This window comes from Heterocephalus glaber, unplaced genomic scaffold (assembly GCF_053883595.1).
Source record: "Heterocephalus glaber isolate CG9 unplaced genomic scaffold, H.glaber_assembly_v1.0 deba00000621, whole genome shotgun sequence".
Classification (NCBI taxonomy): domain Eukaryota; kingdom Metazoa; phylum Chordata; class Mammalia; order Rodentia; family Bathyergidae; genus Heterocephalus; species Heterocephalus glaber.
Window position 1 is genome coordinate 29,753,946 of NW_028258153.1, and position 25,648 is coordinate 29,779,593.

General features: G+C 46.9%; 1 protein-coding gene across 1 annotated transcript in view; it reads left to right on the forward strand.

Moving 5' to 3' along the window:
- The window catches only part of Tmem178b (transmembrane protein 178B), a 385,367-nt gene that overhangs the window by 329,338 nt on the left and 30,381 nt on the right, over nt 1-25,648 (forward strand). The window contains exon 3 of the mRNA XM_004851291.3: nt 14,509-14,646. Within this exon, the coding sequence (XP_004851348.1) occupies nt 14,509-14,646 (138 nt within the window). The remainder of the gene's footprint in view (nt 1-14,508; nt 14,647-25,648) is intronic.

Consider the following 25,648-nt stretch of genomic DNA (forward strand, 5'->3'; position numbering starts at 1 on the left):
GTATAATAATTATTAGGTGAAAAACATCTCATAGGAATATATAGAATGTATAGTATATCTATTCTTTTTCAAATAGGATAAGCAGGTTCCTGCTTCATTGTCTGTATTTACTAGTATTCCCTCTGCCTGGAATTCTTTTCTCCAGGAAAACCGCATGCCTGCTTCCTCCCCTTCTCAGGTACCTAACGTAGATGTAACATTATTAAGAGAGCTTTTTCTGACTTGCTATATATATATATATAGGTACCGGGCATCGAACTTGGGTCCTTGCACTTGCGCAGCAGGTGGCGAAACCACTGAGCTAAATCCCTGGCCCCTGACTTGCTATATTAAATAGCACCTCCTCCAATTCCCCCATCCCATTTACCTATGTAGTTTGGCTCCATAGCATTTATCCCCACCTGATATATATATATATATATATATATATATATGCATGCGTATATATGTACGCATGTACATATGTAATGTGTCTCTCTCCTTGGAAGGTATGTTTCATGAAGCCGGGGACTCAGCTTGGCCCACTGCTATATCTCTTGCACATAGTAGCTGCTTGGTAAGCATGCACTGAATGAATTGATGAATGAATGTTGGATGTCCCCAAAGAACGAATTTTCTATGGATGGGATTTTTTTCAAGTGGGAGGCAGATATAAACTTTAGTTTCCTTCTACAGAAGTTCTTTTCTGGGCAAGATGTTTATTTGAATGAGTTTACCTGTCTGCTAAAGAAGGCTGGGTCACTGGCAGCCTTCGAAAATAAGTCAATGAAGCCACAGAGAAAGAAATGGGGGAAAGGAGAGATGAGCAAGCCCACTTGTGTGCTGTCAGGGAGGGAGCCACAGGTGTTGCCTAAGGGAGGAAGAGGAGGAGGCATGGTCACTCCCAGCACTGTGAGACGAACAGGAACCTTTCCTCTAAGGTCCTTGTTATCACATTTAATTTATGATTCCCCCAGCATTCTTCAAAAATGGCTCCATAAGGTATTATTAGTGTTTTAATAACATGCCTTTTATTTTCCAATTTTGCTTTGTCTCTTGAAGTAAAGACAAGCTGGCATATTGTAAAAACGTCATTGAGAATTGCAATTACTGGAGCAGAATCAAGTACCCCAGGAGGAAGGGCGTTCTTACCTCCAGTGCAGAAAGAAGGCACATAAATGCAGAAATCATGTGAGTTGGCTAAGGTACCAGAGCTAGCAGACGGGCTCAGTGGGCATCCTTGGTCTCCAGGGTGGCACTCACCAAGATCTCATGGTTCTTTCTACTCTAAATCACCCTTCTTAGCCAGGTGGGGTGGCACAAACCTGTAATCCCAGCACTCGGGAGGCAGAGACAGGAGGATTGCCATGAGTTTGAGGCCAGTCTGGGCTACATAATGAGCCCAAATCCATCCTGAACTACATAGTAAGACCCTGTTTTAAACACCCCCCCCAAAAGTCATCTTTCTCCCCCCATCCTGTTCCTGTCCTCACATGCACATGGCCTTCGGAAAACATCTTTACTTATATGTAGATGGAGGTGAGCACATATTCTTTTAGGCCCCTTTGCTATTGTACTTCTAAATTAGAAAACAAAATTTGCCAGAATTGCAGAATTTAAAAGATTTACTGGGGAAAAAAAGTCGATAGTATTATGTTTCCCATGTTGTTTGAAAAGACTAGTCTGCCCTGGATGGCTAAATACACATCAGATGATACTGATAATAGCCAACGGGTCCATTGTATTTGTTCCTCTGTCTTGTAGCCTAGCAGTGAACATAAGGGATCGCTGGCATTTGTGGTAGCACTTTATAGTTTACCAAGGGCTTTTATAAATCTCATTTGATCCCTGACTCTAGCAGCCTGCAGAACACCGTGATCAAAAGCAACTGCCTTAGAGTCAGGCCAGGTCTCTCCTCATTCTACTGCATCTAAGCCTCCAGCTTGGGGCAATCTCCTTATTGTCTCTTCAGTAAAAGGGGAGTGTAATAAACCCATTGAAGGAATGTGATAATATATAGAAAGTGCTTAGGACAAGGGTAAGCTTAGCACATAAACTCTAGCTTTATTATTACTGTGTGTCATTCTTATTTCAGGGATGGCTCATATAAGGTCATCTAACTGTTTTATGAAAAAGGCTATACCTTACAACTTTTTTTTCTTACTACAACCTTTGAAGCCCACTATGTCTAATCTCCCTTTCCATTCCTCAATGACAGATTTTTGGATAACTTTTCAGATATTCATTAATAAGCTTTTGTTGGGAGCTGTTAAAATTTGAATCAGATTAGATATCCAAACACCAGTCCTATATCTAGTTTAGATCTTCTCTCTTTCCCAGCTTGGTCTCAAAGGAACCTGCACAAAGAAAAGAGATCTGTTCCATTTCATTATTCTCATTGTTCTGTCTGCTCTCCATTAGTGCTAGAACTTCTGGTTCCTCCAGATCTGGATTTGGGCACAGGAGGGCTGGTAAAAGACCCAGGGAGCCTCATATGCCTGGTGTCTCTGTTGGTGCTTTCCATGTGGCAGAGCCCAAATGCTGGCTCCATCTCTTGTAGGGCAATTTTGTAATTTCTTTGGAGAAGCTTTGCGGGAACAACAGTGCACCATTGTCTCCTGAAGTGGGCAGGGCACTGTCCAGGTGACCTGGTTTCATTCCCTCCTCCATCCCACTTTTGGTGCTGCCTCCTACTGGGACTTTCTGGAGGAGTCATCTCACCATATTGGCAGTGCCCTAGGGTAGCATCTTCTCAGAGTGTGTTAGTCTTTGCTGGCATAGCTTAGCCTGTGGAAAGAGCCTGAGCTCCTCCCACAGCTAAATTCTGAACTCATAGTGGTCCTGGCTCCCCTGCCACAGGCAGCTTCAGCTTCATGTCTCATTTTTCAGGCCACAGGTATGGACTACGCCTTGTGTTCTCCAAGCCCGAGAGCACCCAAGTATGCAGCTCTCCAAGTGGTTTTCTCTCTCCTTGACTTGAGTTTGTGGTAGGTGGGAATGGAGAAGCCTCCATGGGGAAAGAGGGAAAAGATTTCTCAAATGACTCTCTCCTAAGGAGCTGTCACTCCCCAGCCTCCTTCCCCAGTCTCCTGGTTTCTTGTTGTATGTGAACTCGAGGTGGGGGTGCACTACATACAAGTTGCAGAACTGGGTTGGAGCACCTCATAGCAAGGTCTGTCTGCACAAGGCTGTGCACCTCTTCTGGAGTGGTGTAGTCCCATAGAAGCATAATGCAAAACACGTATGTAATGTAAGATTTTCTATTAACCACATTAAAGGCATAAAATGAAATAGGTAAAATTAATCTTCATCTTATATTGATTTAATCCCATATATCTAAATTATGGTCATATCGACTTGTAACAATGTAAATAATTTTAAGAGATAATTTATAGAAATTCACAGTGAGTCTTTGATACCTGGTGTGTATTTTACACTTATTCAATTCAAGTGCTCATTAATCCTCCTAGGGACTCAACACCCACATGTGGCCAGTAGCTACCATACTGGAAAACAGAGATGTAGATTATGGAGGCAGAACGGGCTTGTTCTCTGTTGTCCTTGATCAGAGTAAGACAGTTTGGTTGTGATCTGTACAATGCATCCCAACCAAGATGTACAGAACCAGACACAAATGCTGGCTACATAACCTCAAGTTCGGTATTTTGATTGTTTTTCCCATGACATTTTGGCATTCAAACAGAAATTGCTGTGCTTTGTTTACTGGGAATTCAGTAGGTGAAGGGATATTTTGGGATGAGAAATTTTTTATAGAGACATTTGTATGAGTTTTGTTTGAGGTTCTAGATTGCTCACAAAGCACCTTGTCCCTATACTGCAGGATACAGTGGGAGAGTTGGGTACTCAGGGAACTGTGCACACGCAAAAGTGTCACATGCAAAAGAGAACAGCAGTTGTGGACAGTGACAACTGAGCACCCCGTTCCTGGCCACCAACCAGCGCTGACCCAGATTGGAGTGCTGAAAGCGAGTATTTCTACAGTACACATTTTGGCCAAAAGGAAGCATAGCAGGTCTGTAGCATTCATTGTTAAAAATAAGTGATTTAAGAGCAGCAGTACATTCATTAGCTCTGCTTATCTGCAGGGTGTCCATCCCTTCCAAGATCTACAATGGGTGCCTGAAACCACACTCCAGACCTTAAGCACTGTGTTTTCCTGCATATACACAAGTACCTATAGTAGTTTATTTCATAAATTAGTCAGAGTAACAATAATAGTACAAAAGAGAGTAGCAACAATAACTACTAATAAAATAGAGAAATTATAACAATATACTTTAATAAAAATTGCTGAAAAATTCTGAATTGTTTATTTCTGGGATTTTCCACTCAATATTTTCTGACTCTGGTTGATCACGGGAAACTGAAACTGCAGATAAGATGCAGAGGGAGACAAGCAGAGTCTTTTAAAAGGAAGCCCTTTTAAGAAAGGATCTGGAGGCCTGAGACCCCTGGGTTGTGTCATCGCTCCTGTTAGGCAGCCTGCCTTCGGCTCACGATCTGTATGGAGAGCTATTTAAAAACAGTAAAGCCCACATCTCCCAAAGAATTCAAAATTTGGTTTTTAAAGTAATACATTCTCATTGTAGAAGAGAACAAGCAAACCTTCTATCTTAGTCACTTTCTCATGGTTAGGACAAAATACTCCACACCTGCAGTTTAAAGGAGGAGAGGTTTATTTGGGGTCATGGCTTTTAGAGTTTTTAGCTCATAGTTGGCTCCAGGCAGAAACAGCATAGCAAGAGTCACTGGGTAGGATGGTGCATGCCTGTAATCCCAGTACTCCAGAGGCTGAGGCAGGAAGATCTCCACAAGTTCAAGGCCAACCTGGGCTACATAATGAGTTCAAGGCCAGCCTGAACTGTCTCAAAAAACAAAATAAAACAAAACAGAAAAAAAAGGCCTGGCAAGGGAGCATAGCAGAGGAAAGCTGCTCACTTCCTGATGGCCAGGAAGCCCAGAGCGTGAGGGAAGGAGATATACTGTTATGGCCTGTGTCTAGATGTCCCCCCCAAAGCTCATGCAGTCATGGGAGGACTTCTCCGAGGTGGCTGGATCTAGAGTGTGTGATGTATGATTACTAAATCAGTGCACTGATTTGTTTGGCATCGTTCTGGGTAGGATCAAAGACGTGAGTGCTACACATGCCCTAGGGCAGGTAGTCTGCATACAGTATAAAGGAGAGATGGAGGCTCTTCTTGACCCTTGCTTGCTTTGCTACCTTCTTCCCACCATGAACTGTTTCTCCTCTGTGATGCTTGTCTGCCATGCCACCCTGCCTTGGAGCCAGCTGACTATGTACTGAAACCTCCAAAACTTTGAGCTGAATAAACCTTTCCTCCCTTAACTTTGGGCAACAGGTATTTTGTCTCAGCACTGAGAAAAGTAACTAAAACGTACACCCTCCCAGGCCATCGCCCAACTTACCTGTCTCTTCCAATCAAGCCTCACCTCCTAATAGCACACTCAGCTAATGGACTCATTAGTGAATGAATCTACTGATGAGCATAGTGTCCCCCTGATCCAATCACCTTCTAAGAGGCCTGCCTCTGGGCACACGAGAGTTTAGGGTAAACTCTAGATCTAAACCATAACACCTCCCCAAGTCATAAGCCAGAGGGGGCCCTAGCTGACACCTGGTGCACTTGTCCTCTCCTGTGGTGACAGGCATGGGCGCTGTGTGTACACCTGCAGCATAGAGGTCATGTAGAACACGTAGGCTTGTGCATGGCTTTTCATTTAATATTCTGTCGTCCACTTTTCTACATCATTGGCATTCTTCAACAGGATAAAATTAACAGGATAACATTTTATTGAATGTTAACTTCCCTTCTGGAGTTTGAAGTGGCACAGAATATGAGGAACACCAGGAATGGAAAGGGCATGGGAAGAGAGATGTTTTCCCAGCTGCCTCTTACTGACTGTGTGATCTTGGTCAGTTAAAATCCTTTGTCTAAATTTCCAAAGTGGGAAAAGCAGTGTCTACCTCACGGAGCATTAATCCTGATGTGTCAACTTCCCTGGGTTAAGAAAGGCCTAGCAGTTTAGCAAGCCACTGTGTCCACGTGGGTGACGGAGCCATGGCCTGTGGTAGTACATACGGTCCCCTTCCTCTCCGGCACTAGTCCCCTGCTCTGCTTCCCATCCCCCATGAACTAAGCAGCTTGCTATGCCACCCCTTTCCACTGTGATGTTTCTGCCTTGGAGCCTGCTGACCGTGGACTGAATCCCCTGACATCATGAGCTAGAGTAAACTTTTCTTCCTTTTTGTGTATCGGGTATTGTGTGTCAGTAATGGGAAAGCTGCCTAATGTGGGGCAAAGAACTGACATGTGCATGCATGTTTCCCAACACTTCCTGCCCATAGTGAATGGACAACCAATGTGAATTCCTGCTTATCTTCCCTTTCTCTGGGCTTTTCAACTTCTTTACCATCAAGAAGTTCCCAAGCAATTAGAACATCTTTCTGGGCTGTCTAGCACCCTCTAAGGTGCCCATAGGTTTTAAAACTCCCAACTTTCTTTGCTTGGAGTGACTCTCTGGGGTCACATTCTCACAAAGCACCCTCAGGGTTCTGTTCTTTACACTTCAAGCCCTGTTAGTGACACCTGAGGTAGTGAAGGAGAAATGGAAGCTTTCAGTGGAGGAGCAGATTGCCCTGGTCCATTTGGGTAGCTGATTTGTGGTGTCCGTTTGCTATTGCCTCTGTACTCTGCTGTTGGTTCAGCATTGTGTGGTGGGGAGAAGGAAGCCATTCGTGTGGACTTTTTTGTCGGGGGAGTGGTTTGCTGTCTCTTGGTGCTGGGTTTTCTCTCCCTTTTTGTCTTTGAGCACTTGCTGTAGCTGCTGACCTAGCTCTCATCAGGCGAGCACAAGTTGTGTGATTTGCCTTTCATTGTTTTGACAATGGATGCGAGTTGTATATGGCAGCGTCAGATAATATCCCTATTTATGGCAGCTCTCTAATCCAGAGGTAGGGTTGAGGAGGAGGAAACTTCAAGCCTGTCTTCTGACCCAGAAACCACTTCTTGTTTCTGCAGCAACTGTTTTCCCCTACCATCTCTTCCTGACTTAGGAGAGGGACAGTGCGGAAAGGTCTGTTGCATTTGTAATCTGTGGTGTATTGCACGTGCTTAAGCGTCATGGCTGTGTGTCATCTGGAATCTGATGGGTCCTTTGTATACAATAAGAAATTATGTTGAATTGCTAAGAAATAGTTAATTCTGGCTTTTTATTTTTAAAAAATTGAGATTGAAGGAGAAAAAAATTGGCTTCAAGTCACAATGACATTTGAGTCACTGAAGTGGGTGGAATTGTGAGGATACACTCTTCTCACCTGTGTTATTCCATGGTGCCAACAGTTTAAGTAATTGTTATAGGATGGGATGGTGAACTTACTTAGCAAATATTTGCTGAGCATCTGCGTATGTCAGGCAACACCCTGGGAACTAGGAAGAGAGAAGAAACCAGACACAAACACAACCCTGAACCAGCTTAAATCTACTGGAGAGAAGACATAAACAATTCTAATAAGGTGTAGTGGCAATATCAACCTAGTGCTATGGGACCCTGAAGGCTGGATGTGAGGGTCTGCTGAGGTACCACAATATCCACCCAGAGACATTGACCTTTAGGGTAATCTTCAAGGGTGATGAGTTGCCAGACACAGCATGTTGGGAAGCCATGATGCAGAGAGTACAGTGTCTTCTGGGAGGGAAGGGGAGGACTTTGCTTTGTAAGGCAGAAGTGTAGGGGGTTTCAAAAAGAATAGAGAATCAAGATATATAAGGTAAAGGCACAAATTCCCAATGATGAATGTCATCATAGGATATACCTAAAAAGTACCAGTAAACTTAATGAATTAAACAAAGAAGAGGAACAGAGAGACAGGGATGGAGAGAGCAGTGTTTAGGGACCGAAACCCCACATCAGCCACTGCTTATGGAACCCTAAGAACTATTTTAATTTCACAGGAAAATAATTCCTTAACTTTAGCTACACTGAGATGTCGAATATGCTTAGGTACTTTGCCGTTTCCGTTTTCCTTAATGTACTCACTGAGCCCAGGGTTCAAATAGCCTCGGTGGCACTGGCACCTCTGCTATTAGCTGCCATAGCCTCCAGCTGTTTTGGTCCTTGGAAGACAGGCAACAACAACACCCCAGGGTGGGTCCATCTCCATATTCATAAATAACGCCATCCACTTGGCCTCTTCAGGTACCTGCAAGACAGAAGAACAGATTCCAGAAGCCTGCTCCCTCTGGGTACCAGTTCCTTAAATAAGGGTGCACCCTCAGCATGTTACCTGATTCCTTAGATGCTCATATATGGCAAATGCAAAGATTGCAGTGCAGTGTGTGAAAAAAGAGAATTGCTGTAATTGAGGTGACTTCCATTTCTGTTTATAGTTTTGTAGCTCTAACCTGGTTTACCCATATTAACTTACTTAGTCCTCTTAATAACTCTTTGAGTGTTGTCCTAACCTTCATTCACAGATGCTGAATCTAAGATCCAGAAAGATGGACTAATTTGCTCAAGTTCCCAAGGCCAAAGGGTGGAATTTGAACTGGGGCACCCTGTTTCTCAGAATCCATTCTTTCATCCCCACCGATGATGTCTCTGTACTGCTCCCCAGCATCAAAACCCACTTCGTTCAAAGACAATGGCTGCAGTGATTGAGCCCTAGGACATTCCCTGTCCTAAGAGCCCCTTGGTCCTGATTGGATCCCACCCATGGCTAGCAAGTTCCGTGTTCCCTCTCCACTCTTAAGTCCTAGACTGACTGACCCCTTGGGGCAAAAACACTGGAGCTCTGTTCTCACCACTCTGCCCTGCCCTCCATACCTGCGACCTTGATCAGTGTCTGAATGACTGTCGACTCCCAGGGAAGCCAACCCTCTCCCACCCTCACAGCCAGGGCTGTGTGCTCATGGTCTGCAGAAGGGAGAGCTTGTGGCAGTGAGGCTCACTCGAGCTTCCCAGGAGGCCAGCAGAGGACGTGGCCCGGGTGGCTCCCATCCACAGAGCAACCCCGAGCTCTGACTGTTGGTACCATTAATACATCTAGCTCCCTTCTCTAGACCCAGTCTTTACCCTCCAAGCAAGGTCTCCTGCTTGCTTCCCCTCACCAATTCTGTTTTTTAAAGAGAAAAAAAAAATTCCAATCATTATCACTTTTCTGTGCAAGATCTTTAAAGAGCAAATAGAAAACATTCAGAGCCCAATATATATTTTCCTTCTCTAAGTGGTGTTTATTTAAATGCAGATACGTGGTTTCCCATGTAGAGTTGCAAGCAATACCTTTCCATTTAAATGGTAATAAGAGTGTAAACTTCAAAATCAACATTTTTCCATGAGGGAGAACTGCTTTTTCTGGCTCCCTGTAATGGCTCTTCTTGCCTTTCCTCCTCCACCCTGCCTCATTATCAACCTCACTCTGCCCACTCCTTTCCGCCACGCTGAACTAAATTCAAAAGAGTTTGGAAGGCACCTTTCTTATCTCAAACATTAGAATGTTAAATGTTAGGGTCATGCAAGGCAGAAAATGGACTCAAACCCAACATGAATCGTGAGACAATTTTTCATCTCAGTCTTGGACAGAAGTCAAACTTACATTTAAGGTTCTTCCCAGTGGAATTCTTCTTAGGACAGCTCAGGACGCTCTTTCTCCAAGGTCTGGGGTGAGTTGGTTTCCTTCCTCTTCGTCCTCTTTCTCTTCCTTTCCTTCCCTTTCTTTTCTTTTCTTTCCCTCCCCTTCCCCTTTTCTGTTTCTTTTTCTTTCCTTTCCCTTCTCTTTTCTTTTCATTCTCCCTTCCTCTCTGCCTCCTTCTCCCTACCCCCTTCCTTCCTTTTATCTAAAAAGAAAGAAATAGGGAAAGGAGTGCAAGCTATGTAAGTTCGTGAGTGCAAAACACTGCTGTGAGCACAGTGAAGACCTGGAGGAGTTAAACAGAGTCTCTTAACCCTAGAGAGAGAGACCCACAGGTCCAGGCAGCTGGATGGCAATGGTGCCATCTGCATGAGGCCATACCCCAGGCAGAGTGGCAGTGGAGACTGAAGTGCAAACAAAATGCCATAGACATTTAAAACAATGGAGACGCTGTACGCTAATGCCTCTGAATTTGCGTATGGGGACCTTGGGACCTTCCTCAGAGCTGCACGGACCAAGTTTTCCGTATGAATGTGACACCTGGCCTCATCTTCCCTTTCTTTCTCCTTCACATCATTAGTTTATGCTGGTCTACTGTGTGGGTTTATAAGCCTCCTTAAGTCCTTTTGGAGCATGGATAGGACCACTCATAAATGGAGTTTATAATAAAAAATTTTATAGAGTTTGATTCTTTGATTCTTTTTTATTTTAAGGTATTGTTTTTATTCCCCATCTAGTCTTTTTTAATAATACTTTGTTTTTACTTCATAGAGGCAATATCTTTCCGGTCTTATCTCTCCGGGGATGTTAATCATTCTGAATTATGTTTGTCTTCTTCCTGCACAGTTTGTCTCCCCAAACTGTCTCCCCACCCCACCCCCAGGTTATGGGCTTTTCTCAGATGTGTGGAGATAATTGCTTATCTGCTCATGTGTAAAAGTAAAGTGCTGAAGAACTAGCTGTGAACACTGAGTCAGTGAGGGGATCCCAAGTCAATTTAGGGCTTCACTGTAGAGTGGCCAAGGAGCTGTTCATGGGGCCATAAAGTCCCCTCCCTGTATCTAGGCTGGAGGCAAAGGCCTGGCATCCAGCTTGTGGGAGCCAAGTAGAAGAGGGTTGGGGTCTCCACGGCAAGGCTGACCAGCCAAGGCACACAGCCACCCTATCAGTGTGTGGCAGTGAGCTTAGGGCAGTACCCTGACCCTGCAGTGGGCCGGCCAACCCTCAGCCCTTCAACCGCTTTCCTGAATTCTCTGTCTCATGCCCTTGGGTGGGGAGTGAGGGGTGCCCCTCAGTGGCATGGAGTGGACAGGGGATCTAGGGATCCAGGTCCTTCTCCGACACCTTGCTCCAAAGCCTTGTTTGATCTCCCTCCCCTCTGCTTAATTACCTGATCTAAGGGCACCTGTGTGCCAGTCTGCGTGCATAGCACCGTGAGGGTTGATCTCGGCAGGCATCCCTGATGCTGCTTCTGGTTGGCTCTTCCTCTAGGTCAGTTACACTGTCTGTCAGTTCCACAACTCCCAGGCTTCCTACTCCTGTCATCACCTCCTTTCCTATTTTCCCCATCCTTGTGTATTTCTGTCTTTCAAAAAATAACCAAATTTAAGTGAGGCGTGGTGGCACACGCCTGTAATCCCAGCACTTGGGAGGCTGAGGCAGGAGAATCGCCTCATTCAAGGTCAGCCTGGGCTACATAGTGAGTTCAGGGCTGGCCTGAACTACAAAGGGAAACCCTGCCTCAAAAAACCAAAAAACCAAACCAAAACAAAACAAAACCCCAAATTTAAACTGTAGTTCTCGCTTGGTTTGGGAGGAAGAAATGCTAGATACATTGGTTCAATCTGGCATTATAGCCTAATAAATCTTTAATTCCATTATTTATTTTCTACATAACTCAATAATGCAGTTAACTACTCTTCTAGTTCACTGGGTTTGAGTCTGTCAGTGTTATTTATCATCTTTGGATCTTGCTTACTTCATCTGTAAAAGAGGAGCATTCCTGTCTACCTTATAACTTTGCCTGAGCTACCATGTAAATCCAAGGACACAATAACCCACATTTCAGGCACAGTTCTGGCAAAGTGAGACCCACAGGGAGACACGAGCACCCTCCCAGGTCAGTGGCAACTCACAGGCAGGACCCTGGTTTCCATCCTCGTTTCCAGGGCAGTGGCCTAGCGTAGCCCTCTGCTTCTCTTTGCCAAACCCTGTGGGAGACAGGGAAGAGATGCTAATCTCAACTGTCCTCCCTGAGCTGGGACCCAGGTGACAAGTGTTTGCCTAGAACACTTAGAAGAGGAAGTGTTCTCCCTATTTCTGTGCCTTTCTACGTGTGTGTGTGTGTGTGTATGTGTGTGTGTGTGTGTGTTTCCTTCTAAGTAAAACACTTTGCTTGCATCTTCCAACAACAATCACCTTCCCTTCTTTTTGGCCTTGCATTTCCCTTTGGCTTTCCTGTCCAGCTCACTTTTCCATCCATCTGTGGCCAGAGCGGACTCACACGAAGTGACCCATTGTCCACTTAACCCTGCAGGCAGCACCTTTGCTCCTGTGTTTCCTCGGGGTGGGGGTGGGGGACAGGTCCTCAGTGCTCAAGACCAAGTTCAAGTCCAGCCTGTAGCAGAGGGGCTCAGTGGGATTGTGGGTCTCAGCTGCTGCCAGAGGTGATAGGATCCCTTTGCCCCTGCTGGAAACCCTCCTGCACCAAAAAGGGAAGGGCCCAGAAGGAATATGCCAGCTCGACCTCCTGGTACCTCCTGCACCAGAGCATATGAACCTCCCAAAGGGAAATTATCTTATGCTGGAAGTCAGTCCTTCTGTTCCCCTTCCCAGCTCCTTCTTGCCCTTCAAGACAGAAGGGAGAGAAGAAGTATCGATTGCAAAGAGTATCCCATTTCCAGAAATCAATCCTGATGGGCTCAAGTGTCCTCTGGGACCTAGCCCTTGGAGGCAGCTCAGGCCCCATTCAATCAAGTTCCCTGTGGTGAAGAAAGAAGGGCCTAAGGCCAAGTCTGGTGGCAATGACATATCTAGGGAGAAGAGAGGGACATGATGGCCATGGGTGGTTCCATAAAAGTGGGACTGGCTGGTGGGCAGGAATGGCCCTTCCTCCTTTCCCTCACTGCAAGCTAGCTGTGGTATTAGTATTGTGATTAGATAATGCTTTTGACTGAGCTTCATCTGAGTCATTTGGTGACACAAGCAATCAGCACAGAGCTTCATGGTAATTAGGCAACACTGGCCATTTGCAGAAGTAACTGCAGTGAGTGTTACTTCTGCTTGGCCTGGGCAGGTGTGCTGGGGCCGCTGGGAAGGTAAAGGAGAGCCGGGCAGGACAGAGATCTGCTGGGCAGTTCTCCAGCCCCCCCACCCCCACCCAGTGCTACCTCTGAGACCGGCCCTGTCAGCCTTTCTCACCAGAGGGGAGGGTCAGCCACGATCCTCCCTCTGTGCCCTGCCCCTCCCCACCCCCAGCAGCTTCCTCCCTGGACTGACTGTGTTGGTCCTACTCTGTACAAGGAAACCAGAACTGCACAGAGGGGCTCCAGCCACACTGCGCCTGGGTCCTCTAGTTGACTCCACATGGTCCCCAGTAGGGGTGGCTGGGGTGAGAGGAACAGAGGTGCTGGCCTGATTGTTCTGGAGGCATACAGACCCCCAGGCATTCCCTGAAGAAACCTCAGGCATTTCTTTCTCTGGGGTAAGATGAGATTGTCCAGGCGGTACCACGTGTGCTTGTATAACGCCCTCCTTTCCGCCTCATTCTTCACCCCTGCTTGGAGAGGAAATGCCCCTGGGGACCTCCAGACTGCTAGGCCATGCCCTTTCTGAATCCTGGGGGAGCCAGATCTTGCAGAAGAGACCAGGCAAATGGCTTTGCTCCACTTGAACTCCTGCTGGTGGGCTGGGGCTGGTTCATGGGCTCAGGTACAGGTGGCTGAGAGGGAGCTGTAGGTGGCACTGGGGCAGGTGGAGGGAGTGCCCAATATGACGGGGTGGGGTGCTCCCAGCAGGAAGGCTGGTTCTAGGGAAAGGAGAGGAGAGTTGCAGGGAGACCACCCAGGCTGGGGAGGCCTGGGTGAGCGGCTCTGGCAGCCTCCTCTAGACACAGGACTGCAGGGGCCAGGGAGGAAGTGGGCTGAGAAAGATGCTGAGTAGCCAGCTGAGCCCAGGCAGCAGCTCTGCCCTCTCCCTTCAGCTAAAAATACTGCCCTTCAGGCAGCCCCCTTCCTCCTGGAGCCACTCCAGGCTTTGTCTGATGGGTCCTGAGCAAGGAAGCACAGGAAGCCCCAGCCCAGCACTTCTCTCACAATCGAGAGCCCACAAGACCCCAGGAGGAAGGAGGCAGGTGTACGGTAGGTGCAGCTTGACTGCTGAGACCTTGCTCAGCTCCCACAGCCTGTTGCCCTGGCTTTCTTGGCTCCGAGAGTCTGGCTACTGCTGGGGTTGGCCAGGCCAGCCTGAGTCCTGGTTCTACTGCTTACTAGCTGCGTGTCTTTTTAGCAAGTTGCTCCATTTTGCAGGGAGGGATAAAGACAGCACCAGTCTCCCAAGGATGACACAGATGGATGGGGAGGACAGCACTTGCCTGGCACATGTGAGGTGCACAAGCAATGACAGATGCATGGCGCTGAGCTCTTCCTATGCTGAGCAACCCTGTGGTCCTGGCATTCTGTGCACAGGAGGACAAAAGTGCCCATGGGGGTCTCTCTCCTCTGCACCAGGGCGGTGCTGGCTGACAGGAGCCTTCTTGCCCCTGCAGTGCCCTCCCCTCTCCATCCTACCCCAGGGCTAGGGTGCATGGACCCTGATTACCAGCCTCTGATGCTCACCTCTGCCACCTGCTTCCCCCACAGACCTGCGTAGAATGACGGCTGGCTTCATGGGCATGGCAGTGGCCATCATCCTCTTCGGCTGGATCATTGGCGTGCTAGGCTGCTGCTGGGACCGAGGCCTTATGCAGTATGTGGCAGGGCTTCTCTTCCTCATGGGAGGTAAGGCCACGGGCTTGGAGATGGGATGGGGGCGGAAAGGTCCTGGCTCCTGGAGTTCTGGGAGAGTGGCAGGAAGGCATGGGATAGATGGGATACAAGAGAAAAAGATGTGGTCCTCACCCTCTGGGATCTGACTGGCTGGCATGGAAGAGAGACTCTAGGGTTAGAAGACTTGTATTATGGCAGCTACAGATCTCAGACCTGGAAGGCAAGAAACCTAGGAGGTGCTGAAATATTTATATACCTGGGCCCTGGGCCTTTGTGTGGGACAAGGAGGGAGGTACTTCCTGGGGAGCTAGCATCCCCTCTGAAGGCCTATGCTCACCCTCAACTTACGGCTCCCCACACCTCCTCTTCATTGAAAATAAGACCATGGGATGGCCCTGGCCCCTCTCATCCTTGTCTTGCTTCCTCTGTTGTTATGGTGATCATGGTGCCAACCTGATAGGCTTACATAGCATTGTACATAAGGAGAACTATGTAGCCAAATGGAATAGATTCCAGCCATTGGAAGGGAAAGTCCTACCGTCTGCTGTGCCTCTTGCTTCCCATCAGAGCTAGAACATTCTTTGTGGTCTCCTGGTTGGAGTCACAGTTCAGAGCTGCAGGTTTGGATGTTCAGGGAAAGGTAGATGGATGCGTTGTGCGACTCTTGATAGGTGGGGAATAGGGCTTGGACGGAGGGAGTTAGGAATACTTATGGAGAGAAGGGAAATGAGTACTAGACACGGGGACAAATGTCCGTTGGGCTCCCAGCCCCTGAGCAAATGCCCAACCCAGGTCCTTTTTGTGAACAGCCAGGCTTTGGGTTCCTGAGCAGAGGTAGGAGGTGGAGGCCTGCTGGCTCTTTGTACAGATCAGGCTGGGGGAAAAGGAGGCTTGGCCCTCTCCATGCACAGAGATCCCTGGAGCCAGGGCAGCTCTACCTCGGGGAGGAGATCTTTGTAGGATTGACTTGGAGCCTGCAGATTCACTGTTTCCTTAAAGCATATCCGTTCAGTACCCAAACAAGCAGGGACTTTCCAAGGAGCTATCAAACTCTCTGCCATCAGGATGGAGATGTCTCATGTCAGAGCTGCCTCCGCTGGGTCCATGCCTGCGAATATGACAGAGGCTGGGCGTTGGAGGGGATGTGTGGCTCTTCACAGCAGTCCCTACACCCGTCCGGCCTCTGACAGAGACAATGGCTGTGGAAAACAGTCACATTCACCTTCTCTGTACGACTGTCCCTTCAGTGAAATACCAATCCCGCTAAGCCACCATTCCCACGCTGAGTTTTGGCAGTGGCATTCTTTTTATTTCCCCCTCTGCAAGCCAACCTTTACTTGGACCCCTAAATGTACAAAAGGGGCACAACTCTGTTCGGAGTGAGGCTTCTCTAAGTCGCCTTTGGAGCCACAAAGAAAGCTCCAGCAGACGGGCTTTCCTATGGCTCTGGAGAGAACTCCCAGGAGTTGGAGAAAAGCTGGGCAAACAGAGCTGGGCTGAGCGGGAATCTGGGAGCCCTGGGGCCTGACTTGCTCTCATCTCCGTCTCTTTCCCGCTGTTTGCAGTTCCTGGGCACCTGCTCCACTCCGTGCCATCTCTTCAGGCAGGCACAGGGCTCGGGTCCTGCCCAGGCGCTAAGCCCAGGACCATTCAATTCTTTGAGAGCTTCCTTCCTCTGCGCTGCTTCAGCCAGCTTGCAGAGGTGGAGCCAGCACGGCATCGGCTGCTTTATCTTCCCCACGTCCTACACATCAGGCAAAAAATAGGCCAGAGTTGAGTGCCGGTGGCTGGGCCAACAGCTGTAACTGCTGTGAGGCCACTGGGTCACCTCCCACTCACCTGCGACCTTGAGTAGGTAAGAGCTGTGCTCCCCATTGCTGAGCCACCACCCTGAAGCGGGGGCTCTAGGCCAGCTGGCCAGAAGCCCTGGGCTCAGTGAGGAGCCTGTAGCCTCCACGCAGGCTAAAAGAACAGAACCTTGTTTTCTGCTTGCCAGGGTAGTGGGTCTTACCTGCTGCTCAGGAGAGCCACCTGGAGGGCTTTTATAGAAAATTGATGCTGCTCCCCAGCCCTACCCGGACCAGCCAAGCTCTAGGCCTCTAGGGTAACCCTCAAATGCAATCAGAGCCAAGAACCAGTGAGAGAGGAGAACTTTAGAATTTTTTCCAGTTCCAATGTGATATGAAACTAGGGTCTCACTGATTGGTCAAGACCTCTCCTGATTTTTTAACCTGATCTTTTATGACTATTTCTCTAAGCCTTATGCACAAAGAGACAGAGCAGTGCTCATGGGCCTTGGCATCGCTGGGAAGGCCCATCCAAGCCCTGATTACCAGGGTACCTAAATAAATTTGCTCTTCTTGGATATGCACTGGATTTTTTAAAAAATGGCAAAGCCATACTATTTGATAAAGTCTTAGTGTGACATAGGCTTTGGGGAAGCTGCTGTTCCAGGAACTGTTATCCATGGCACCGTCCAGGCTGGAGGGAATCTGTGTCATTCACAGGTCTCGAAGCCTTCTCCTCCACCCTGGAGCTTTGCTAGCTTTGTCCCTCAGAGAAGTGATGTCTTCTTGAAAGAGGATGGGAGGGAAGTGGCATTCACATACTCATGGATACCATTGGGCCAGGCACCAACAGCGGGGCTGAAGAGAGCAAAGGCACTTGCTGTTGATGCCTTGAGTGGTGTTTTAGATTATTTTGCAAGATGCAGCTCCAGGGGATTGGAGGCGACTCTTCTCACAACTGAGTCTGATCTCACTGGGCTGGACACAGCCTCTGGTGTCCAGAAGCCCAGCTGCCAGTTGCTGACCCGGGAGCTTGATTTCATTAGGAACTGGGGAAAAGACAGACTCAGGAGCAGGCTGTGCATTCCCCACCCCTGCTTAGCTGTGGGAGCTAAAGTGAGAGGTCAGGCACCACGGAAGTGAGGCGTTGAGCTGATGTGTTAAGGATACATTTCAACACCCACCCTTCCCAGAACCTGCCTGTCCCTGTCCCCTAGGGGTTAATCTACGCTTGACCTATTGAAGAACTTGGAGAATCAGCCACCTGTGACAGCCACCTCCCAGACACAGAGAAACAATCAGTCCCTCACACTGCAGATGTTTCCTGCAAGGTGAGACCCCCCCCCCAAATGCCCCACAGCCTTAGCCTTCACCCAGGAAAGACCAATAGCAGCAGTGTCAAGAGCTTGACAGGCCTGGGCAGGTAGAAAACAGAATAAAGTAAAATATAAAATAAAAAAGATCCATTTGGAGTCAGGTGTCCAAAGATGGAATTGCAGGTAACTTTAGGTGAAACTGCCTGGGCCAGAATAAACATGGAAGAATTCTATTCACAGCCTTTTCTCTGTCCCCACATGAAGAATGATGGCCAGCATGGGCACTTCTATGTTCCAGATTTAACTATTTGTGGGTTAAAGAGAGGACCTCTTACACCCTGTGAAATAACTAGCAAGAAATAGTTAAATTAGTGCTCAATGCAGAGGAAGCGATTCATGAAGCAGGATGGCTTTGTTGGCCAGGAGGCTGGGGGAGGTGGGGATCCAGTTTCCCTTTTGGCAGAGCCTCCAGGGAAGATGTAGCTCAGACTGGCAGAGCACCATTTGGATGCCAGCAGCTGTCCTGATGAATCATCAATGATTCTCAGAAGCTCGGGAACAGGGCGACACAGGGAAAGACTGCATGGTGAGGGAGTGTGTGAGTGCCACGGTCCACTGTGACTCCCTCCCTGGGTGTACTTTAGGGACACAGACAGGTCTGCAGATAATCCTACACCTCGGTCCCTGCCACCCCATCAAGAACCCTGCAAACTTCCAACACTTAACACTTACTGGAGGTCTTCTGTCCTTTCTCCCTGAGCCAGACAGATCTAAGGCTCCACCATCTTTTACTTGGGCTGATGCTGAAAATTCTTTCCTGTCTGACTGCCCCACTCTGGCCACCCTGTGTCATCCCTGCACAGAGCATTTAGCATAATGTTTTCAAACCCTGAATCAGATATTCACTTGTCTCTGTCAGTGGTCCATCAGCTTGCAATTGAACTGGAAATACAATCCAAATTCCTTATGCTTCATTAGAGGCCCTCTATAATGTGGCTGATCCGGCCCCTCTCACCTCTTTTTCTATTCCTTCCCTTGCACCTGCTTTGGTTGCTAGTTATTTCATAGAGTGTGAGATGCCCTCTTTCTAATCCAGAAATAGTTAAATCTGAAACAGAGAAGTGCTCATTCCAGCCGTCATCCTGGCTGCCATTCTACCCTGGACACACAAAGTTTTACTGCAAGGCCCTGGGCCTGGCTGATCCCTTGGCCAGAGCTTTCCCCAGAATATGTTTTGGATTCAGATTCCCCTTCAGAGATTCCCCTCTGAGAAGCATCTTCAACCACCCATTTTAATGAAGACACCCAGGCACTTTCTACATGTTAATTTAATTTAATTTTCTTGAGCACATTCACTCTTTCCCGAAATGTTTGTTACGTTTGGCTTTGTTTTGGTATGTTTTTTTTTTTTAGCAGCTTAAAGCAACAAACATTTATTATCTCATAAATCCTATGGATTAGAATTCCAGGTACGGCTTATCTGGGTTCTCCCAAACCTATGATGAAAGCTGTGGTTTGGTCTGGAGTCTCACATGAAGCTTGAGGTCTTTTGCCAAGATCGGCACATTGGTGGCAGGATTAATTTCTTTACAGAGCCCATGGAAGCTATTATTCAAGGCCAGCAAGAGAGGGGGCCTGACTTTTGTCTCTGGCCTTTAGACACTCTTTAAAAAAATTTTTTTTTTCAAACACTTATTTTTTAGAACAGTTTTAGATTTAAAGAAAAAGAGAGCACATAGTTAACAGATTATTAGCCTCTGCCCCTGCAGACTTTCTCCTTTTATTAACATGTTACACAAATAGGGCATATTTGTGACAATTAATACATAGACATAGATACATTGTTATTAACTAACATGCATAGTTTATTTTTACTTGGTATCCTTTTTTATCCTAGGATGCCATCCAGAGACCACACTGTGTTTAATTCTCCTGTCTTCTAGGCGCCTCTTGGCTGTGAGTTTCTCAGATTTTTCTTGTTTTTGATGACCTTGGAAGACTGAAAGAGTACTGGTCAGGCATATTGGAGAATGCTCCTCTGTTGGTTCTTGTTTGATGTTTATCTCATGATTAGACTGCTATATGAGTTAGGAGCAGGAGATCACAGAGGTAAAGTGCCATTCTTATCACATCATGTCAACATGATTTATGATTGTGTGTATTGCCCTGATTACCTAGCACAAGTAGTGTTTGTCATACTTCTCCACTGTAAAATTATTCTCCCCCCTGCCCCCCATTTCCATCCTGTATTCATTGGAAGAAAGTCACTGTGCGAGACCCTTGCCTGAGGAACAGGGGAGTTAAGATGCAGTACCTGGGATGGAGACCCTCCATTAGGTGGAGTAGACACATATATTATTTGGGATTCTTATACGTGGAAGAAGTTTATCTTCTCCTCCAATTATTAATCTATTCAGTCATTTGTTTAGATCAGTGTGGACTCATGGGTGTTGATTTTGCACTCTGAGTTACAATCCAATTCTACTTTATTTTGTTGCTCCAGCTGCTCTAGCTTTGGCCATTGGGAGTTCTGTCTGCTGGCCCTGAGCCCCTCTGACATACCCCCATCCATTCAGGATTTTGTTTTTCCTTGTTGTTTTGTTCTTTTGCTTCTATGAGCACTTGGTTTTTGACACTATGAGGTGCTCTGGTCTCACTGTGTGTATTTCCTGCTCCAGCCTTAGAATCAGGCCATCCTCCGAGGAGTCTTGTTTCTGTTTGTTGAGTAAGGGTGTTAGAAACCAAGATCTGGGCTCTAGATGTCTGTAGTATTCTAGCTCTCTGTATTTGTTCATTTTCTCTGGGGCTGCACGAAGATGTCAGCTCCATGAGCTTCGGCGCCTTGTCTGCCTCAGCAAAAGGTGCCACCACCTGAGTGTCCCCGTGCTGGGAACTCTTGATAAAGATTTGCTGAGGGAATGTGTTAGAAAAGTAAATTATGTGCAACAAACGAAGTTTTTTTGCTTTTGTCTCGATAGAGCAGCAGTTCTTCAAAAAACCACCCTGTCTTATCTATCATTCCTGTTCTAATCATCTCCTGCTCTGTGGGCTTCCTTATTCTCTTTTTATCTTTATTTGAACAGTCTTAGGCTCTGTCGCCTTCTCTTATAAACTATCTCAAATTCCTTTTGGAAGTAGAGTGTGAATTATATGTGAATTCACGAAGAGCATCCTGTCTTTAAACTGAATTCTAGAATATTAGAAATGGAAGGGACTTTAGACACTGTCTGGCTAGGCCTCCCTGTGTTTGACACAAGAGGCATTACGTCAAGTTGTCCTAGGTCCCCAGCTAGTACTGGCAGGCCTAGTCCCTCTTTCTTTTTCTTCCCTTCCCAGAGCACAAAGGGGGCAGATGGAGGAGATGGTGGCCAGACCAGAGGGCATGGATGGTAATGGGAAAAGGAAATCATTAAATTTCTCTTCCTACCACCTGTGATCAGTGTGACCTTTTGTACCCTCCCAGCCAGTCATGGAGAACGAAAAGAATGCCCTAAGAAGTTCAGGCTATTAGGCTTGAGTGATTGTGGTGATTTGTAAACCAATGATACCAAATGTCTGGCATCTACAGCTGCTTCTTCCTCTTGTCAGAGAGCAGATCAGCTGTGCAATGAGCCCCCAGACCCTGAGCATAATACCCCTTTTCTGGGAGATAATGACCTTGATAAAAAGGCCCAGCATCTCTGAAAACATATGAACCTAAAAGGAAAAGTCCAAGGTGATGGTGTCTTGCCTTGAGGATTGTTTCATTTAGGCAGTAATTTTAGGGACCTTTATAAAGTCGAACCACATGAACATTCCCCATTAGTCTTTTCTTCCCAGCCTCTCTCAGCTGCCCTTGTTAGCTCTGGCTCTACAGTGGTACCTCGGTTCGTGAATTTGATTCTTTCCACGATTCTGGTCCCAAACTGAATTGGACGAGAACCAAATCAAATTCAATGGATAGGTTCAATGTTGACCTTATAGGGAAATTTGATTCAGTTCTCGTCTAATTCAATTTGGGACCAGAATTGTGGAAAGAAGTTCATAAACTGAGGTAGCACTGTACTTAGAAACAAGAATGAGACTGAGTGTTTATAATATCAGGGGGAGTAAGCCTTAAACTTCAGCTTTCAGATCATGACTGCATGACTCATGGGTCAGAGAAGGGAGACAAAGGGCAGGGGATTATATTAGATATTCTGTAGAGGGAGAATATATTCAATAAGCCAATGACTTACTAAAATGCAAAGCTCATAATAAATGATAGCTGTTGCTATAATATGTGTACCCTAAGAAAAATCCACTCTAATAGGCAGAGAAGTGTCCACAATCTTATTGTGACCAATCAAAGGTGACTCTAGCATAAAACCTACCCACCGACCCTGCTAATCTGCTTTTATAGTTTTATGTGAGTCTTCACTAGAATGTTACAACTTGTCTCTTGATGTTTTTTGCCTTACAGTCTGCCAAACCTTAAGCAGAGATTCACAAACCACTGTTATATCCTGTAACAGGTCTTGCCCCTTGGAAGGAACATTTTTTAATATTGTTAGTATTTGGTAATTCAAAATAATCCCTGGGGGAGTAAATCACGTCAGTTAGAACATGGGAGACATGTTGTCAGGAAGATTAGGAAGAAATATCCTGGTTTACCTAATTCAAAGCCAGAGGCCAGGACCGACCACTCCAGCAACCCAGGCAGCAGGGTGACTTTGTTTTCATCTAGAGTAGCAACAGATCCAAAGAGGTCACATCCTTGCCTCTCGGTGGGGCTGCCCCACTGTAGGTGCAGGCTTCAGAAGAGAACAGTGAGCAGTCTTAGCTCAGTGAGGGTCACATCAGAATAACCTGCCCACTGATCATTCAACAAAGCCACAGTGCCACTCATTTGCCAGAGCAGGGTGGGTGCTTTGCCATTAATTCCCAGATGAAATGCCAAGATGTGCAGATCCTGGAAGGAGATGGGAGGGAAGGGGGCTGGTGAGAATACCTAGAAGAGCCAGTAAAGGAAGCCAACCCCCATTTCTTCAGTGTGCACTTGTCCATGAGCTGCCTGCCATCCCCTGCCACCTAACTTGGGGTCAGAGCCCTTGTTCAGGAAGTAGAACCACTCCATTCAGAGAGAGAATTGTGATTTCTTTCATGGAGATCTGGTCCTGAATCAAAGGAGCCTTGGACTAGCCATGTGAATTGGAATGTCCCTTATCTGCCTTTTATGCTTTGCTTCAATTTTCTCATCTATTAAAAAGGGCTAATAATAGTATCCGATTCAAGCATAGCTGTGAGAATTACAGAGTTAACTTATGTGAAGGGCTTACAGCAATGCCCGGATTGTTCTCAGTAAATTTTTAGATATTATTATTTTAGTTGTTGAGATTTTGTTTTAAAATAACTCCCTCCAGTGACACTGTGCCCTGAGCAGCCTCGTAACATCTCTACCAACAGCACACAACACCTTGTGTGCCATAGCAACAAGAAACACAAAGCCTTAGACTGATAATGTCTCTCTGGCTGATCACCACCCTGCTTACACTTTGGTTCATGCTTTTGTTCATTCAGTAAATTATGACTGTCTACTATGTACCAGAGATTGTTGGCTCAGAATGTACTGGGGAATATGGGATGAGGTCCTCATGAAGCTTGTGTTTTGGTTGAAAAGACAGCACAAAACAAGTACCATAAATACATGGGACACATTTGGTGATGGAACCTGTCGGGGGAATAAGACTGGAAGAGAGTTATGGAGGCTTTAATAACCCAGTGGATGGAGGAGGGCGGAGAAGCTTTCTCAGGAGTGCAATAAGGTCTTGCCCAAAGGACTAGGGCTGGGTCATTCCTTACAGAAAGAACCTGGGATGTGCCAGGGACCCAGGATGGGAATGAGCTTGTTGAGTTGGGAAAAGTTGAGCAGGAGGACAACTGTGACAGGTGCAGTGAGATGTCTAGATGATGCAGGTCATGAAGGGCCTTGGGGGCCGTGCTCAAGGGCTTGCTTTGTTGAGGGGAATCGATCCCCATTCTTCCCTGCCATTCATCTGTTTCACAAATTGCCCTGGAGCTCTCCTCTGGGCAACATTCAATATTGTGTAACTTTTATCAGTGTCTCCTTACAACTGGACCCTCCAGGTTGGAGGTGGGGGGAGCACTGGGTCCATGCCTGTCGTGGCCAGGTCAGTGTTGGGGTGCTGTAATACTCTCCAGAGGTACAGCAGTGCTGTGTACCCGTGAGCATATCTCTGCTTCACCCAGGACTGGCTACACAATTTGAATGAGTCAGTGCAAAATGAAAGCCCAGGACTCCTTGTTCAGACATTAGCAAGCGTTTCAAGAGGGCCCCAGCAGAGTGTATCAGCATGAAGGCAGCTCATTCAGGTGCATAGGCATGTAGCCAGTTCAACCCCCACCTCTAGCCTGCCACAGCCTGTGGCTGCAGGGGCTGCAGGAGACTGTAAGAAATCACATCTATTCTCTAATCTGCTTGTAGCTCCTCTCCTCCCTGACTAGGGCCAAGTCTGCTGTCTTGATGACTAAATACTCACAAAACATGTGTATGTCCCTTGTGGACAAGGCTGACTCCCCAAATATAGTGAATACCACTCATCAAGAAGAGAAAGCTGATTGTACTGCTCATGCAACTGGGGAGAGCATCACCTCCAAAAGTTTGGTGAGGTCTCCAAGAGAGGAGCTGGGACAGAATTTACTGAGAGTTAGAAGTTTGATTTGAGGCCATTATTTCACAGCAGATATTTGATTGAGGTTGGGTATGAACAATGACACAAGGATTGGGTAAGAATCCAAAACTGATGGGAACGGCCAGGTAGGAATTTAGAGGTTAGGGCCTCAAAGGATCTCAGGACAACGCACTCTCTATGGGTGCTTTTGGTGGAAAAGTTGACGGATCTTCGGGAAGCTCCTGTAACGAATAACCCATTTATTGGGCAGCATAGTCCCAGAAGCAGAAGAGCAAAGCCATGTTCACATGGACAGTGAGGCCTGGCCTTGGTTCTCAGTGTCCAGCCAAGGGTGGGTTAGGGTTTTGATTCTTGTTCTCTCATAGAATGGATGATTTCCTCATGGCCTGGTGCCCACCTGGCTGGTCTGCTACGCCACATAGACATGCCAGATGTGTCTGAATTACCAGGCCTGGGACCCTGACCCCCAAAGGCCTGCCTCTCTCAGCACCAGTGAGCCCATGTCTTTCCTGAGGCAGAATTAACACCACTCCCTTTGCTTCTACACAGTGGACTCTTGACAGACAGAGTGGCTGGGGAAGGGCAGTTGGGAGACTCTCTCTTCTGTGGGGTGGTTGTTGGGGAAGAACAGTTTCTCCACCACCTTTCTAGGGGAAACAAAGCCCCAGAATGCCATGGTGACTCCACAGTGCTTGGTTACTATGGAAACTGAGGTAATTTCTAAGCTATTTCAAAGGCCTCCCTCCCTGGGCTCTTCTGGGATGTTCCTACAGGGGTTTCAGAGAAAGGGAATTTTCAGGCAAGGTCTGGCCATTAAAGCCAGTCACAAATCAGAGAAAAATGCTTGTTTCTGGAGTAAATAGTGGCCCCTCCTTCTACTGAAAAGCTGCTTCCAGGAAACTATTAAGAGGATGGAACAGGTGTAAATGAGGGGAAATTTCTTCTTTCCTGTCCTCTGGGGGTGGGAATGGTGAGGATAGTGATGGGGGTGTGTGTCTTAGTTACTTTTCTTGTTACTGAGACAAAATACCTGACACCCAGTTAAGGGAGGAAAGGTTTATTGCAGCTCACAGTTTGTAGAGGTTTCAGTTCATAATCACCTGGCTCTGAGGCAGGGTAACTTGGCAGAGGGGCATCACAGAGGAGACAGTTCATGGTACCCACAAGGTAGCAAAAGCAACAAGGGATTTTAACAGCATCTTTCTGCCCCTTTTGTCCTATCCAGACTACTTAGAGCAAG